We start from the raw sequence: 12553 nt of genomic DNA, 5'->3' as shown, positions 1-12553 counted from the left end.
TTTCCCCCCACAATAACCTCGCGCGCATGTATTCCATCTTAAATACAATGCTTATTGGGGAAGGAAAAAGAAGAGTGGGCGAGAAGGAGCCTGACTCTCGTCCTGGCTCGACGTGATGTTGTGAACAAGTGAGCGTTTGACTCTAAGCGGACCTGTGACATCAATTTTCATCGCCGAGTCTCGATGTGCCAAATCTATAAATGGTCGTTCTAACACAACGAGAACACAAATTAATCAATCCCCGGGGCCAGAAGGCACGTTTTGTCCTCTGAAAATTCTATCAAGTTTCTCTGTTAACTCGGACTCACTCCATGACCCCGCCTAGAAGGTCCTCGTCTTCTTCTGCTTCTGCTACTGCAGCATCCTCAACTGAGAAATTCAATGTTTTCGAATTCAACGAAGAGGATGCGCGCGTCGAGATGGCTTCCGAGCGTTTTTTGGGCAAGTTTGTGAACCCTAAGAAGAATCGCGGTTCCCCTCTTACCAAGTATACGTTCCTTCAAGTTTGTAAGTGTCTTTACTGATTCTTACACTATACTTATGTTTAATGATTTTTTGCGGGAAAATGGCTTGATCGCTTGTTGTATGTTGGGTTTGTCTGAGGTATACATGCTATGATGATGTACAGAAGTGGGAAAATAGCGGGGGAAGGGAGGAGTCTTTTGAAAGCTGAAAGTCACTTGAGCTAAATATTGCAATTTGGCTTTCAATTTACCTGAAGTGTTGGTGGGGAAAATTTGGTTTGCAATTGTGTTACGGAGGAAATGCAGAAGTGGGGTGACATTAAAAAGATGAGTAAATACAGTGCTGATTCTCGATCGGTTGATAATATAGTCAACTTTAATTTGTTTGTTACAATGTGGTTCAGCGACCAAAGTGAAGTTATTCTTATGGTTAATGACATGTGAGAGAATTAACGAAGCTCGATTTGAAATTTTCACATCTACCAATTGTGAGGGTTAGTAAATTTTAACTGGTGACTTTGTTGGTTTAATCTTTTTTCCCTTGCTTGTGTTGCAGTTTTTAGGGTAATTTTTTTTGCCGACAATTTTCAGGGTAACTAAACTGATATTAATCACATGATATTGTAATTCTTTAAAATTCCCCCCCCCCCAAAAAAAAAAAAAATCTTAATTTCTAAATATTATTATTTACCAATTCAGTGTATTGTTACTTGGATTTTATAGGAAGCTCTAGAAGGGGTGATTTATTGTAGAGAGAAACTTGAATTTGTTCTTGATAATTAACTGGTGAAGGAAAACATTGAAGTAAAACAAAGAGAATGAGATGTAGAGCCAGATTTAGGGATCATGCATAACATGTGTGTATACTCATTACTGATACTATGAGTATGACTAATCTGCTCTCTTGAAAATGTCCAAAGTGCTAGTACTTCATTCCATACGCCTTTTCAATGTTTTGCAGCATGTTTGGAAATAGTTTCAGTTTCCTAATCATATGTTCCCAACATCCAACAATTTGTTGGATCTTGGGAATGGATGTTTGGAGTCATAGGAAATGGAAGTTTTGGGACACCAAAACTGTTTCCCAAACACGCACTAAAACATGGACTGAATATAATAACCACTAAAGAAATGTGGCAATGGTTAAAGAAGCCAGGAATGGGATGAAAACAATTTTTAATGAGGTTAAAATAGAATGTAAATACTTTTTATGCCCTGTGCTTGCCTATCATTTCTGTTGCCTTGCTTATGCTTTTAGGCTATGTTTGGATCAATGTTTAGAAGCCTAAAACATCGTTTGAAATCTAAAAATCAGCACCCAAACAATTTGGAACCAAACAAGACACGATCTTCAGTAAACTACGTTCTTCCTCAAACCAGTGTTCAAGTAGAAGTTATTGAGACCTGATTCAGCGTTACGTTCCATTAAAAAATGAGTTGATTATGCATTTAATGTGTGTTTTAAAAATTTCAACAATCCTTTACCCTTATCCCTTTGTGTTATCTATCTGCTTTGATCGGTTTTCTGGTTCTCTTTGTGATACCTAGAAAATAGAAGATAAAGGAAAACTAAGATAATTTTCAACCAAGACAGTGAGTAATTATCTGCTGACCCTACGTATAGAGATATTTACTAAATTCCCAAACCAGGCCGTTTCTGAACGGGTTACCAACGCGGAATATAATTACCTAATTAAACCCTAATTCCCCATATAACACTCTACTTTCTCCCTTCTTGCCTGTTTTCTTCTGAGCTCAGCATTTCTGGCTGTTGATACGTTGTTGGATTTGTACGTCATTTGTGTGCTTCATCTGTTTTCTTCTGTCTTAAACAAATGGTCACTGTCTGTTGCAAATTGTGGGTTGGTCGGCAGATCCTCTGATTGCAGAATGTGCTTGCACTGGTCTTTGTGCTTTGGTCTATGTGTGTATCTTTCTCTGCTTACTGTTTCCTTCTCTGCGTTTGACTTATTAGTTTTCTTTATTTGTGCTCAATTTGCTATTTCTCTATTGCAGAATTTTCCGGGTTTGACTTGTATGATTTGAAACAATAAAGCTGTATTGAAATTCCTCTCTTGTCTTGTTTCTTCTTTAGGGTCGCTTATGATGATTGTAAGAATTATGCTTGATCCGTATCTTAACCTGACTAGGTTTGCCTGCTGAACCTCATTCGCATTCTAATCATGCATAACGTGAATAGAAAGTTATCATGAGTTTCTAGGAGGTCAGAATTTTGCTTTGCAGTTCATGCTACTGGCTAACTTTATGCATCAAGTTGGCTGAGTGGAATTCACCAATTCAGTTTGGCCATTAATTATCTACCTTGCCACAGTGTGAGAATGACATTTGTTCTTGATATCATCATTTTCATCAGATGAAACATTTAGGGATTGTGTTAATATAGTTTCGTACTGCAAGTTATGCTGATTGAAATTGTTATTGGAATGATGATGGCCCTGCTATTTACCATTTATTAGCATATTCCTAAATTTGAGAAATTGAGTCAGGAAAACTTGTTTTTTCGGGCTGCATTTCCGCAGCTCCACAATCATAATTTTGTAGTATCATGAAAATAAAGTTGTGTCATAAATTTTAGTAATATGCTTGATTAGGGGACTGCTAATCTAGCTACTCTATATCCCCAGCTGCTGCCAAACATGCATGGTTGCGAGACCTGCTGCTGTACAGGAGGGAGAATGACAATTAGGATGCATTATATTGTTGTGTAATCATAGTTTTGCAAACACTAATCTTAGCACATACTTAGTTGCACTTTGTGTTGGTTCCCCTTGTTGTTGCAAATAGAATGTAAACGATTTCTTTGCTCTTTGCTTGCTTATAATTGCTGTGTTCTTCTTTTAGTTGCATTATATGTTGCTTCTTGTTGCAACTTTTATACTATATAAAGTATTATCTGTTTTACTATCTTTTTGCTTCTGATTGTTGGTAATATGCAGTTGCACAAGGCCCCAAAAGCCTGCATAAGAATATTGGCAGTGATCCAATTGATGTTGATGCCGAAGGTACAAGTCATTCTTGCAAAAAGTGTATCATTATTTTTAAATGTGGTTGATGGGTTCCGTTTTTTACTGAAAACAGCACATGAAATTACCCAAGAACTGAATTCTTCACTGGAGGACACTAGAAGGAAACCATCAGAGGCTGGGAATTGTGGTATGGACCATAAAAAGGGGCTCGCCAATCCATGCTCAGTTGATGTATCACTACAAGATAATACTGCAAAAGAGATGTCTAGTTTTGATGGTTTTCAGAAAAGCAACTTTGAATTTGGAGTAATTTCTTGTCCATCTTAATTTTGTTGTCTCTCCTACTCATCCTTTTTTAGAAGAAAATCATACATGCTTTTTGTGACCATATTTAATTTATTTGTTTTCCAGAATGAGTCACATGATTTAGTTTGCAATGATGATATCAGTAGTCAAACGAGTGCTTCATCAACTTCAACTTCAACTTCAACTTCAATGGCACCTTCGGAAGACATTGAAGGTATGTTTATATGGTCTAAAGTTTGTCTAATTAACATGAGAATTATTATTTCATTGATGATGAGTGAACAGTCTCCCTTATTCTGTTCTTGTTTGATGCTATCTGACTATCAACTCTAAATCTTGTGATTTCAGTTTCCTTTGGAGACAAGTTAATGGATCAGAGTTCTGCAGCTTTTGAAATTGTAAGAGTACTTCTCATCCATCTTTGATTTATTAAAATTTTGGTTTTATAATGGACTACAAGTTTTTCCCAAGTTTCTATAACTTGTTTGAGGGCACCTGTATGTTTTTGCTTGAGGGCAAAGAGAAAATTAAGAAGCTGAAACTGGCTTAGGGTCACTGTTTTGGATAACAAGGGAGGGGGGAGTAAAGAACTCAGGTGGAGAAAGCATAACATGCTATAAAATAACATAATATAACACGTATAATATAATAAATTTTGTAGAGCCCAATGGAATGCAAATATAACAAGATACAATGTTAACTAGATTTGAAGATGATTTATTTTGCATATATTTGGCTGGCCTTTTTGAATGCAAATAGGGTTTCCTAATGGTAAAAAAGTGATATGGATTATCCACAGTTTTTTGAACCTTTAGGTAAAGTATAGTTAGTAAGTTTTTACTTAATCAAATTTGCTTAAGTAAACAATTATTGCACGTTTAATGGTTGGCATTCAATTTTTATTTAATTTATGCTTTAAAGGGAAGTATTATAGTATTGTTTTAAACAAAGCGAAGTATTTATGCATAATTTTAGCCATGGAAACATTGGAGAAATAGATCATTGTCAATTTTTGCTTCAATGCTTTCTTTGCTTGTGTTGGTTAGATATTTCTCATTCACTGTTGTAGCTTCTTTCCTTTGCAGAATGGCAAGAAAAAGGTCGTTGATGTCTTCCCCGATTTTATTCTATATGGGGATATATATTCGACCAGCTCTCGCTTAACATTTTCTTGCAGCTTTGTGAAACTTGAAGGCTCAACTGTCAATGGAAGTGGAGGAACTTTTAAATTTGAATGGTCAATTGACAATGTCATAAAAATCGAGTCCTGTTGGTGTGAACAGGCAAGTTACATCCTTTTTTCTCTTTACCTGTTGGACAGGATGGAACTTGAGGGAATTCTTTTTTCTTTTTTTTTTCTTTTGGGTGCCCGGAGGGGAGGGAGGATTTGAAAATAGTTAACCTTAGGACTAGCAATATCTATTTCCTGAAAATTAGTGAGGAAGTATAGAGAAAATTTGAAAGTAAGCCTAATTTATACCAATTTCAATGTCATCTTTCTGTAAATATCATCCTGATAGTAATCCACGGGTGCCCCTGGACCCTGCAGCTCACTTCTGGGCAATGTGCAGCTTTTGCTTTTTTCATTTTTTTTTTAAATGCTAAATTTGGAGAGGAATTGTCTCATTTTAAAGGGAGTTTCCGTCTCTTCAATTGTTGAAACAGTGCTTAAGTCATCTTTTCATTTGACTTACGCCTTATGGTCTCTTCAAGTGGTCGTCTCTTTTGCGTTACAGTGGTAGAATGACTACTTTTCTTCATATTTTTTCTTTCTGCTTTTCTATTTTGCACTGTATTTCACTTCTCACTATTAGAAAGATATATTAGCATCCTCCCAAGTATTATTCGTTCTTCCAAGTAAATTTTCTTTCCTTGGGGGGGAAAAGTTGTAGGTCAATATTTGATCTCAATAATTCTGTCACGTCATTTATTTTATAGATATCCAAACAGAGTTAAAGATAATTACTTTCTGTCTCTTCAATTTTATTCTTGCCGTTTTTGTTGACCTCTATTTCTTCCCCTCCTCATTTTGCTTTCAAACCAAAGGCATCGCGCCCATTTGAATTTCTGCTTTCTGTAGGTTGAAACAGCCATGATCAACCTTTTCCTTGCATCAGAAGATTCTAGAGAAGCTGGAAATACAAATCATAACCAAGGTTTTACTTCTTTTAAAATAGTGTCATTTATGTTTCCTTTTTCTTCCCTGTTGTGTAGACCTGGTTATTGTTCTCGAGGCACTCTTCTGATATGTATTGTTTAATTTCATATGCTGTTTTGCATGTCTTAACTGTGTAGTATTTTTTATTTAAGGAGGATATTTTATAGAATGAGCTACTGCTACGGCTGGGTGCTCCTTGTATCTTTTGAAGCTAAACTTTCTTTTCTTTTCTTTTTTTTTTTAATAGTGGTTTTAGATCCATTATTTCCCTTGTTGTATTATATTTATAATTAAGACTAACTGGTATAGATCTACTGTGAGTTTTTGCTAAAATGCACAAGCCTTCGTTCTACTTTTAAAAATACATAGATCTCTCTTGAAATGAAAGATGTCTCATTTCTGTTGATAAAAAGTAAATGTGTTTTAGTTCAATTTAAAATTGTTGGACAAAATAGCCTTAATTAAACCTAAATACATATTTCTTTAACCAAGAAAATTTTAGATGAAGGTTATTTTTTGTCAGAAAATTTAAAATTTTGACTGAAGTGAAAGAATTTTTTTTCCTCAAGGGTTGCCTATATATATTTTAGAAATAGAGGTGGGGTCTATGTAATTTTAACCAAATTCAGATGCTTGTGTGATTTACTCTTAATTAAAAATGAAGTTTTCTTTTTATCTCCCGTAATCTGGAAACATAGATCGCTGGTTGTATGTTGTTTTTGTTTTGATCATCTCCTATTTGAGGGCAAAGAAACAGTTCTACAAACTGCTGTACCTTATGTGAAAACTATCAGTTGCCAGTTTATCATCTGGTCCCTTTTGTTTAATTCATGCAGGATTCAAGGAGCTGAGACTTGCAGTTTATGATCCATACTGGTCTAAAGCAGAAGAGGCAGTAAAATTATTGGATGTGAGATATACTGCTCTATGGACTGATATTTTTGAGTAAGTATTTTATTGCCTAACTTGCTGGTGATGAAGTACTTTTCAATTCTTAGTGCTTTGATGATTGCTTCCAAAGCCCATCTTTTACCTTTTTGGGTGAAGTTCTAAAAGAGCCCATTAATATATCAAGCCACTTTGATTTATCTAAGTTACTATGACTTAACAGCACGGTAATATGTTAGTTCTACGGATTTTATGTCTGCATATACCATGTGATTGGCATATCACATCGTGAAATTTATTTCTTTTGATGGGATGGATTAGCTTCTGATGGCTATTAATCCACTGCTGCTACCAAAACTCACGGACGGAAACATAATGGAGTGGCAAAAGGTAAAGAAAGAGGAGGGTGGGGGATCATTGATCCTGAAGAAATCACAAAGGTTGAAAATCTGATAAGACAGAAAACTAGAGGAGTAAAAGAAGGTAGTCATGACGAAGAGGCAGGAGGGAGTAGTTAAAGAGGTATTGACAGTGGCATATAGAGAGAAAAGCTGAGGAGGAATGGGGAGAAGAATTTTGGTCAGATTTTGTTATGTAAGTGTTGATAGAGCATAATGGCATCGATCCATGTGGTCGACCTCACTTGGTGGGATAAGGCTTCTTGTTGTTGTTGTTGTTTTTATGTAAGTATTATTAGTAGTTGGGTTCAGTTGTGGTTTTACTTATTCAGTGAGCCATAGGGGATTATTAATAATTGGGCTTATTAAGTCTATTAGGCGTTAAGGGTAGTTAGGTAATTAGATAGGATTAGTTAGTAAATCTTAATATGCTACGTCTTTTGGCTGTCTATGTATATTGAACAGGGTAGCCTATTGTCACCATTTTTGATTGTTGATGAATGAATATTCAGTGTGAATTTCTTCCTTTCTCTCCTCTGACTCTATCTCTCTCTTTCCCCTTCTTTCTCTACCTCTGTTCTTCTAACCTCTAAGAATTCTACAATACCAATGAAGAGAGTCAACCTCTCTAAAGACAACAACTTCTTTGTTCTTGAAGGGGCTTGTGTTGTATTATTTGAATGTTTCTAGTGAGTGTCTGTCTAGTAAGGTATTTGGAGTCCTCTCTTTCACCTTCATTGCTAGTATTCTGCACTGTTAGCCACATCTTCCCCCTCAACGTCATTTGTACCATATGTGGTGGTGTGTTTTAGTGTTTGATGGCAGGAGTATCTCAATACTTTTGTGTGTTACTGTGTGCAGGTATGAATTAGTGTACTGCACTTTTAACCGGTATTAAATTTTCAGCTTTTCCTTTCACACTCTTGTGTAAATCTATTCCTGTATGTCGTCGTTCTGTGGTCTGTTCTGGAAGCAATTGTTGGGGTTATATCATCTTTAGTTCTTTTCTGCTTAATTTTTGAGTAATTTTTTGTCCTCATTTTGCCTTTATTCAATAAACTCACTTAATTGCATGAGAAGGAGGTTGCTTAATCTTGTTTGTTTGTTTGTATGCATGCAGCTTTGGTGCAGATAATGGAAAAAAATTTCAATTTGGCCAGAACAGCCATGTTTCTCAGATGCCTCATTTTCCCATGTAAGTCAATTGAGCATTTATGCTTGCGTAGTCATGTTACTGTCGAAGTATGATCTATGTTATTAATTGCATTGGTGTGTATGCTGCACTTAAGAGTTTTGATACTGATTGACCCAAAAAAAGTGTTTTGATACTTACTTAATCAGTGTTATCTTTGAGATCTGTTGTGTTGGATGCATTTCATCCAAAGCGTAATTTTCTCAAACCATTTTAGGAGTACAAAAATGTGTTCTGTTTCTCAAATCATTCTGGATGCGTTGCTGGATTCATGTGCATGTGTAATTACGAATCATTCATGGACATGCACCTAATAGCTTGAGTTTTTGGGATGTTTGTTCGTGACTGTATTTTGAATCTAACCATTAAGATTGTAAGTTTGTTCTTTCTATCTGTGTTATTCTATGACTTTGACAATTATAGTCTTTTGGCTGCCATGTTTGTTTTTGGCCAACCTGTTCTCGGTAAATTTTATCAGTATAATATAAATTATTTGAAGAAATTTCTTATTGGTGTAATATCATGATTTGCAGTTTTGACGAGACTTTTCATGAGATTATTTATCCCAAGGGCGATCCTGATGCTGTTTCTATTAGTAAGAGAGATGTTGAGCTTCTGCAGCCAGAGACATTCATCAATGATAATATCATTGATTTTTATATCAAGTAAGCTGGAAAGCAGAAGTTATATCTCTCTCTCTCTCTCTATATATATATATATATATATTTTTTTTTTTTTTCCCCCCTTGACTTCAGTTATGTTGTTATAATATTTTTTTAACTATGGAGAAAGTCCTATTTATAATTTCTCTCTCACACATACATACAAGTCTAGGTGGTCTGGCTCCCCATTGTTTTTTCAAATAATAGAATAACTCTTTAAATGTAGACAGACCTTTTCATTTTACACTCATAGGAACTAATTTATGCTGAATCTGTCATATTTATAGGTATTTGAAAAATAAAATCCCTCCCAATGAACAGAGCAGGTTTCACTTTTTCAATTGCTTTTTCTTTCGGAAGCTTGCTGACTTAGACAAAGATCCTTCAAATGCTTGTGATGCCAAGGCAGCATTTCAACGTGTACGGAAATGGACAAGGAAAGTGAACCTTTTTGAAAAGGATTATATTTTTGTTCCTATAAACTATAGGTGGGAAACTAACTAAGCTTATCTTGATTATTTGTTGGGATTACGCTGTATTCTGATTAAAAAACAATAATTGATGTATCTTGCTGCTGGCAGCCTTCACTGGAGTTTGATTGTTATCTGTCATCCTGGTGAAGTTGCATGCTTCGAGGGCAAGATCCTTCCCCTTTGAGTTGATTTTCTTATGGTTTATTTGGGCATTACCCAATATTGAATTTATTTGATTCTCTTGCAGATGAAGAAATTAAAGAATCTTCCAAGGTACCTTGCATCTTGCACATGGATTCCTTAAGAGGGAGTCACAAAGGTCTCAAAAATGTGATCCAAAGGTATCTTCCTGTTTGCTCAGATTTTGAGTATAAAAGGTCTTGAAGTCCAAATGCGAATAGGATTGGATATGATCTACACAAAATAGATAAAATAGATGTAGGGTGTCTTTTGAAGTCGAAATGCTTTTCTTCCTCTTTCTCTCTCTTTTTTCTATCTTTCTTTTCCTTTTTCCCCCTTTTGGAAAAGGCTGGGGGAAGGGCATAGAAGACAGCGCGTTGAAAAAAAGGGAAGCAAACCATTACATAGGATGTGTAAAATAAATTTATTTTGAATTATAGTAAAAAGAAATCGTTATGGCTAATTATGGGTGCTTTTCTTTATATCTTATGACAGTTACCTGTGTGAAGAATGGAAAGAGAGGCACCGTGATGTGGTGGACGATGTTTCTTCAAAATTCTTACATTTGCGATTTGTCTCGCTAGATGTACTCTCAGTCTCACCTTTTTGCCATCTAAATATATGGAATATAAATAAAACTTCTAAATTTTTTCTTTTTTCTCCACATTATATCAGCTTCCACAGCAGGAAAACTTATATGACTGCGGTCTCTTTCTGCTCCATTATATGGAACGTTTTCTTAATGAAGCTCCCATCAACTTTAACCCTTTTAATATTACAAAGTTCTCCGACTTGGTGAGTGACTTCCCTCTGCATAAACACCTGTATTTCCCCCACCTTTGTACCTGACTTGTAACTTTAACTACAAGATGGTGACTTTTGATAGATGCATTAAAAGCTGACTTGGATATTGAGTCACAGATAATGTTATTTATTTCTATTCTTTTTTTTTTTTTTTTGGGGCCCCTGTTGAAGAGCAAGTGGTTCCCTCCAGTGGAGGCTTCTCTGAAACGATCTCAAATTCAGAAGCTAATTTATGATATCTTCCAAGATAATTCTCCTAAAGTTCTCCCAACTGATTGCGTTGGCAAAAGTTCTCACTCAGAGGACAAAATGGAAGCAGATAATTTTGGTGGGAGTTGTCATTCAGCAGCATGGGAAGGGAATTATTTCTGTTCTGCTAAACAGGAGATAAATGTTCAGTTCCCTGTAGCCTCCCCTACTAGAGTCGTATCAAGTTGTAGAGAGACCGGAATTGTTTTCAAGGACTTGCGTGGAACAGTTGGAGGTTCATCTTCTGCAAATTGTCAGCAGGTGTTAGCCTGTCATAAGAGGGGCTTCATGTCACCAATCGAGGTAATGAATTTAAAATATTTAACTAGCATTCCGATCCATGAAATATTTTAATATGAAATGTCTATTCATACGGTGGTTGTAAATTCAGATCAAGCATATTTATGGCTCAACAAACAACAGTGATTGGTCCAAACTATTGGCTCTTAGTAGAGGGACCAATTAACTTTATTTTTATAATTTATACGACTTAGTCATTTCCTGGTTCAAGATATTTTGGACAGCTGCATAAATGGAAGATTTAGTGTTTCTTTGAACCTAAAAAACTGAGTATACTAGGCTGTTGCATTGTTTTCAAAGCTCTCTGACATTGGTGTGCCATATATATTGTTTTGTAAAGAAGAGAAAAGAAAGGGAGAAATTAGTTGTACGCATATTGATCTCAGCATAGATCATATAATTATGACGCATTACTACTTGAACTCATGCCTTTTATAGAACAATGTTGATCGGCCAACTTCAGATTCAGATTGAATATATTTTCCTTGAGAGCAGGAAATTGAAGAGGCTGATGAAGAAACCACAGTATCACCGTTATCAATGGAAGATTCTCAAGTTGCAGGATTGGCATCAGACTTCCCGTCCACATCATATTGCAGATCATCAGAAGCACCATTGCAGGGATTCTCCATGAACCTCAAAAACGCTACTGAGGGACATTCATATTCAAGAATATCTGCTGGTGCATCCTGGAATACATTTGAGACAGAAACTCAAGAAAACTGCCCTCAAGAGAAAATTGAAGGGTCCAAACTTTCAGACGAGAGTAACATGCTTGGGCATTGTTCTTCAATTTCCAGCGAGGAACTTGCACACTGTGTTGTTCAGGATTCTCAAGAGGCAAACCACATGGATGATGATATAGTTGCAAGTGTAAAACCTCCGTCTTTGGAAGGGAATGGTAATCCAGTAACTAAAAAATTTGACTGGTATGAGACCATCAATCTGGAAGATGATGATTCAGTTTGCAAGAAGGAACCACCAGCATCTGAGTCTGATGAACGTGATGCCAAAAGGAGAAGGCTTGTGGACACTGAAGGTGAAAAACGGATCACAAGAAGCCTGCTTGAAGAATCTTGCTTAATGTCATTGTGAATAATGTTAAAAGCAGTTTTTTTCTTCCTTCTTTTTTTGTGGGTTTTGGTTGTACAAAATTGTTCATATGTCAAGGTGGGAATCTCTTGCTCCACACCCCCCCCCAAAAAAAAAAAAAAAAGACAAAAAAGAGTAGAGACCCTGATCCTGATTGCACAGAGAATGGGAAAAAGAGGAATGGAGGAGATTAAAGGGCTTTTTGTCATATTAGCTTGTCCATGATTAGCAGTACATAACAGTCTTTTATTTTCTCCTAATACAATCCAAGGCTAGTCATTACAGTCGAGCATATACATCAGGATTAAGATTCATGCTTGGCAGTTTTTCCCCTTTGAAAAACTGCATCTTAAAAATGAGAAAGGGGAGGAGTGAAAATATGTTTGTTTTTCCCTTAAAA

General features: G+C 35.9%; 1 protein-coding gene across 3 annotated transcripts; it reads left to right on the top strand.

Moving 5' to 3' along the window:
• The first annotated feature begins 63 nt into the window (after window positions 1–63).
• Window positions 64–12553, top strand: LOC114743296 (probable ubiquitin-like-specific protease 2A). 3 transcript variants are annotated; one of them, XM_028931512.1, is made up of 17 exons: window positions 64–507; window positions 3422–3487; window positions 3582–3757; window positions 3863–3971; window positions 4106–4155; window positions 4843–5040; window positions 5838–5913; window positions 6752–6860; window positions 8322–8396; window positions 8927–9058; window positions 9343–9543; window positions 9637–9692; window positions 9776–9869; window positions 10204–10294; window positions 10384–10503; window positions 10684–11064; window positions 11557–12553. In XM_028931512.1, the coding sequence occupies exons 1-17, from the start codon at window positions 312–314 to the stop codon at window positions 12154–12156; spliced, it is 2730 nt and encodes a 909-aa protein (XP_028787345.1). In that variant the 5' UTR covers window positions 64–311; the 3' UTR covers window positions 12157–12553. The 3 variants fall into 3 exon arrangements, with proteins under 3 accessions (XP_028787345.1, XP_028787339.1, XP_028787334.1); XM_028931506.1 differs by having other exon boundaries at window positions 3564–3757; XM_028931501.1 differs by having other exon boundaries at window positions 3561–3757.

The sequence above is a fragment of the Neltuma alba genome, unplaced genomic scaffold, assembly GCF_004799145.2.
Source record: "Neltuma alba isolate B1F8T4 unplaced genomic scaffold, ASM479914v2 tig00000640_pilon, whole genome shotgun sequence".
Taxonomy (NCBI): domain Eukaryota; kingdom Viridiplantae; phylum Streptophyta; class Magnoliopsida; order Fabales; family Fabaceae; genus Neltuma; species Neltuma alba.
Note: the sequence above shows the minus strand (reverse complement) of the source record. Positions and strands in the feature narration are given on the sequence as shown.

Coding starts and splice junctions, on each gene's coding strand:
- LOC114743296 (XM_028931501.1), top strand. CDS start 312: ATGACCCCGCCTAGAAGGTCCTCGTCTTCTTCTGCTTCTGCTACTGCA. Junction 9,870..10,203: donor CTCAAAAATGTGATCCAAAG/GTATCTTCCTGT, acceptor ATCTTATGACAG/TTACCTGTGTGAAGAATGGA. Junction 10,295..10,383: donor TGCGATTTGTCTCGCTAGAT/GTACTCTCAGTC, acceptor ACATTATATCAG/CTTCCACAGCAGGAAAACTT.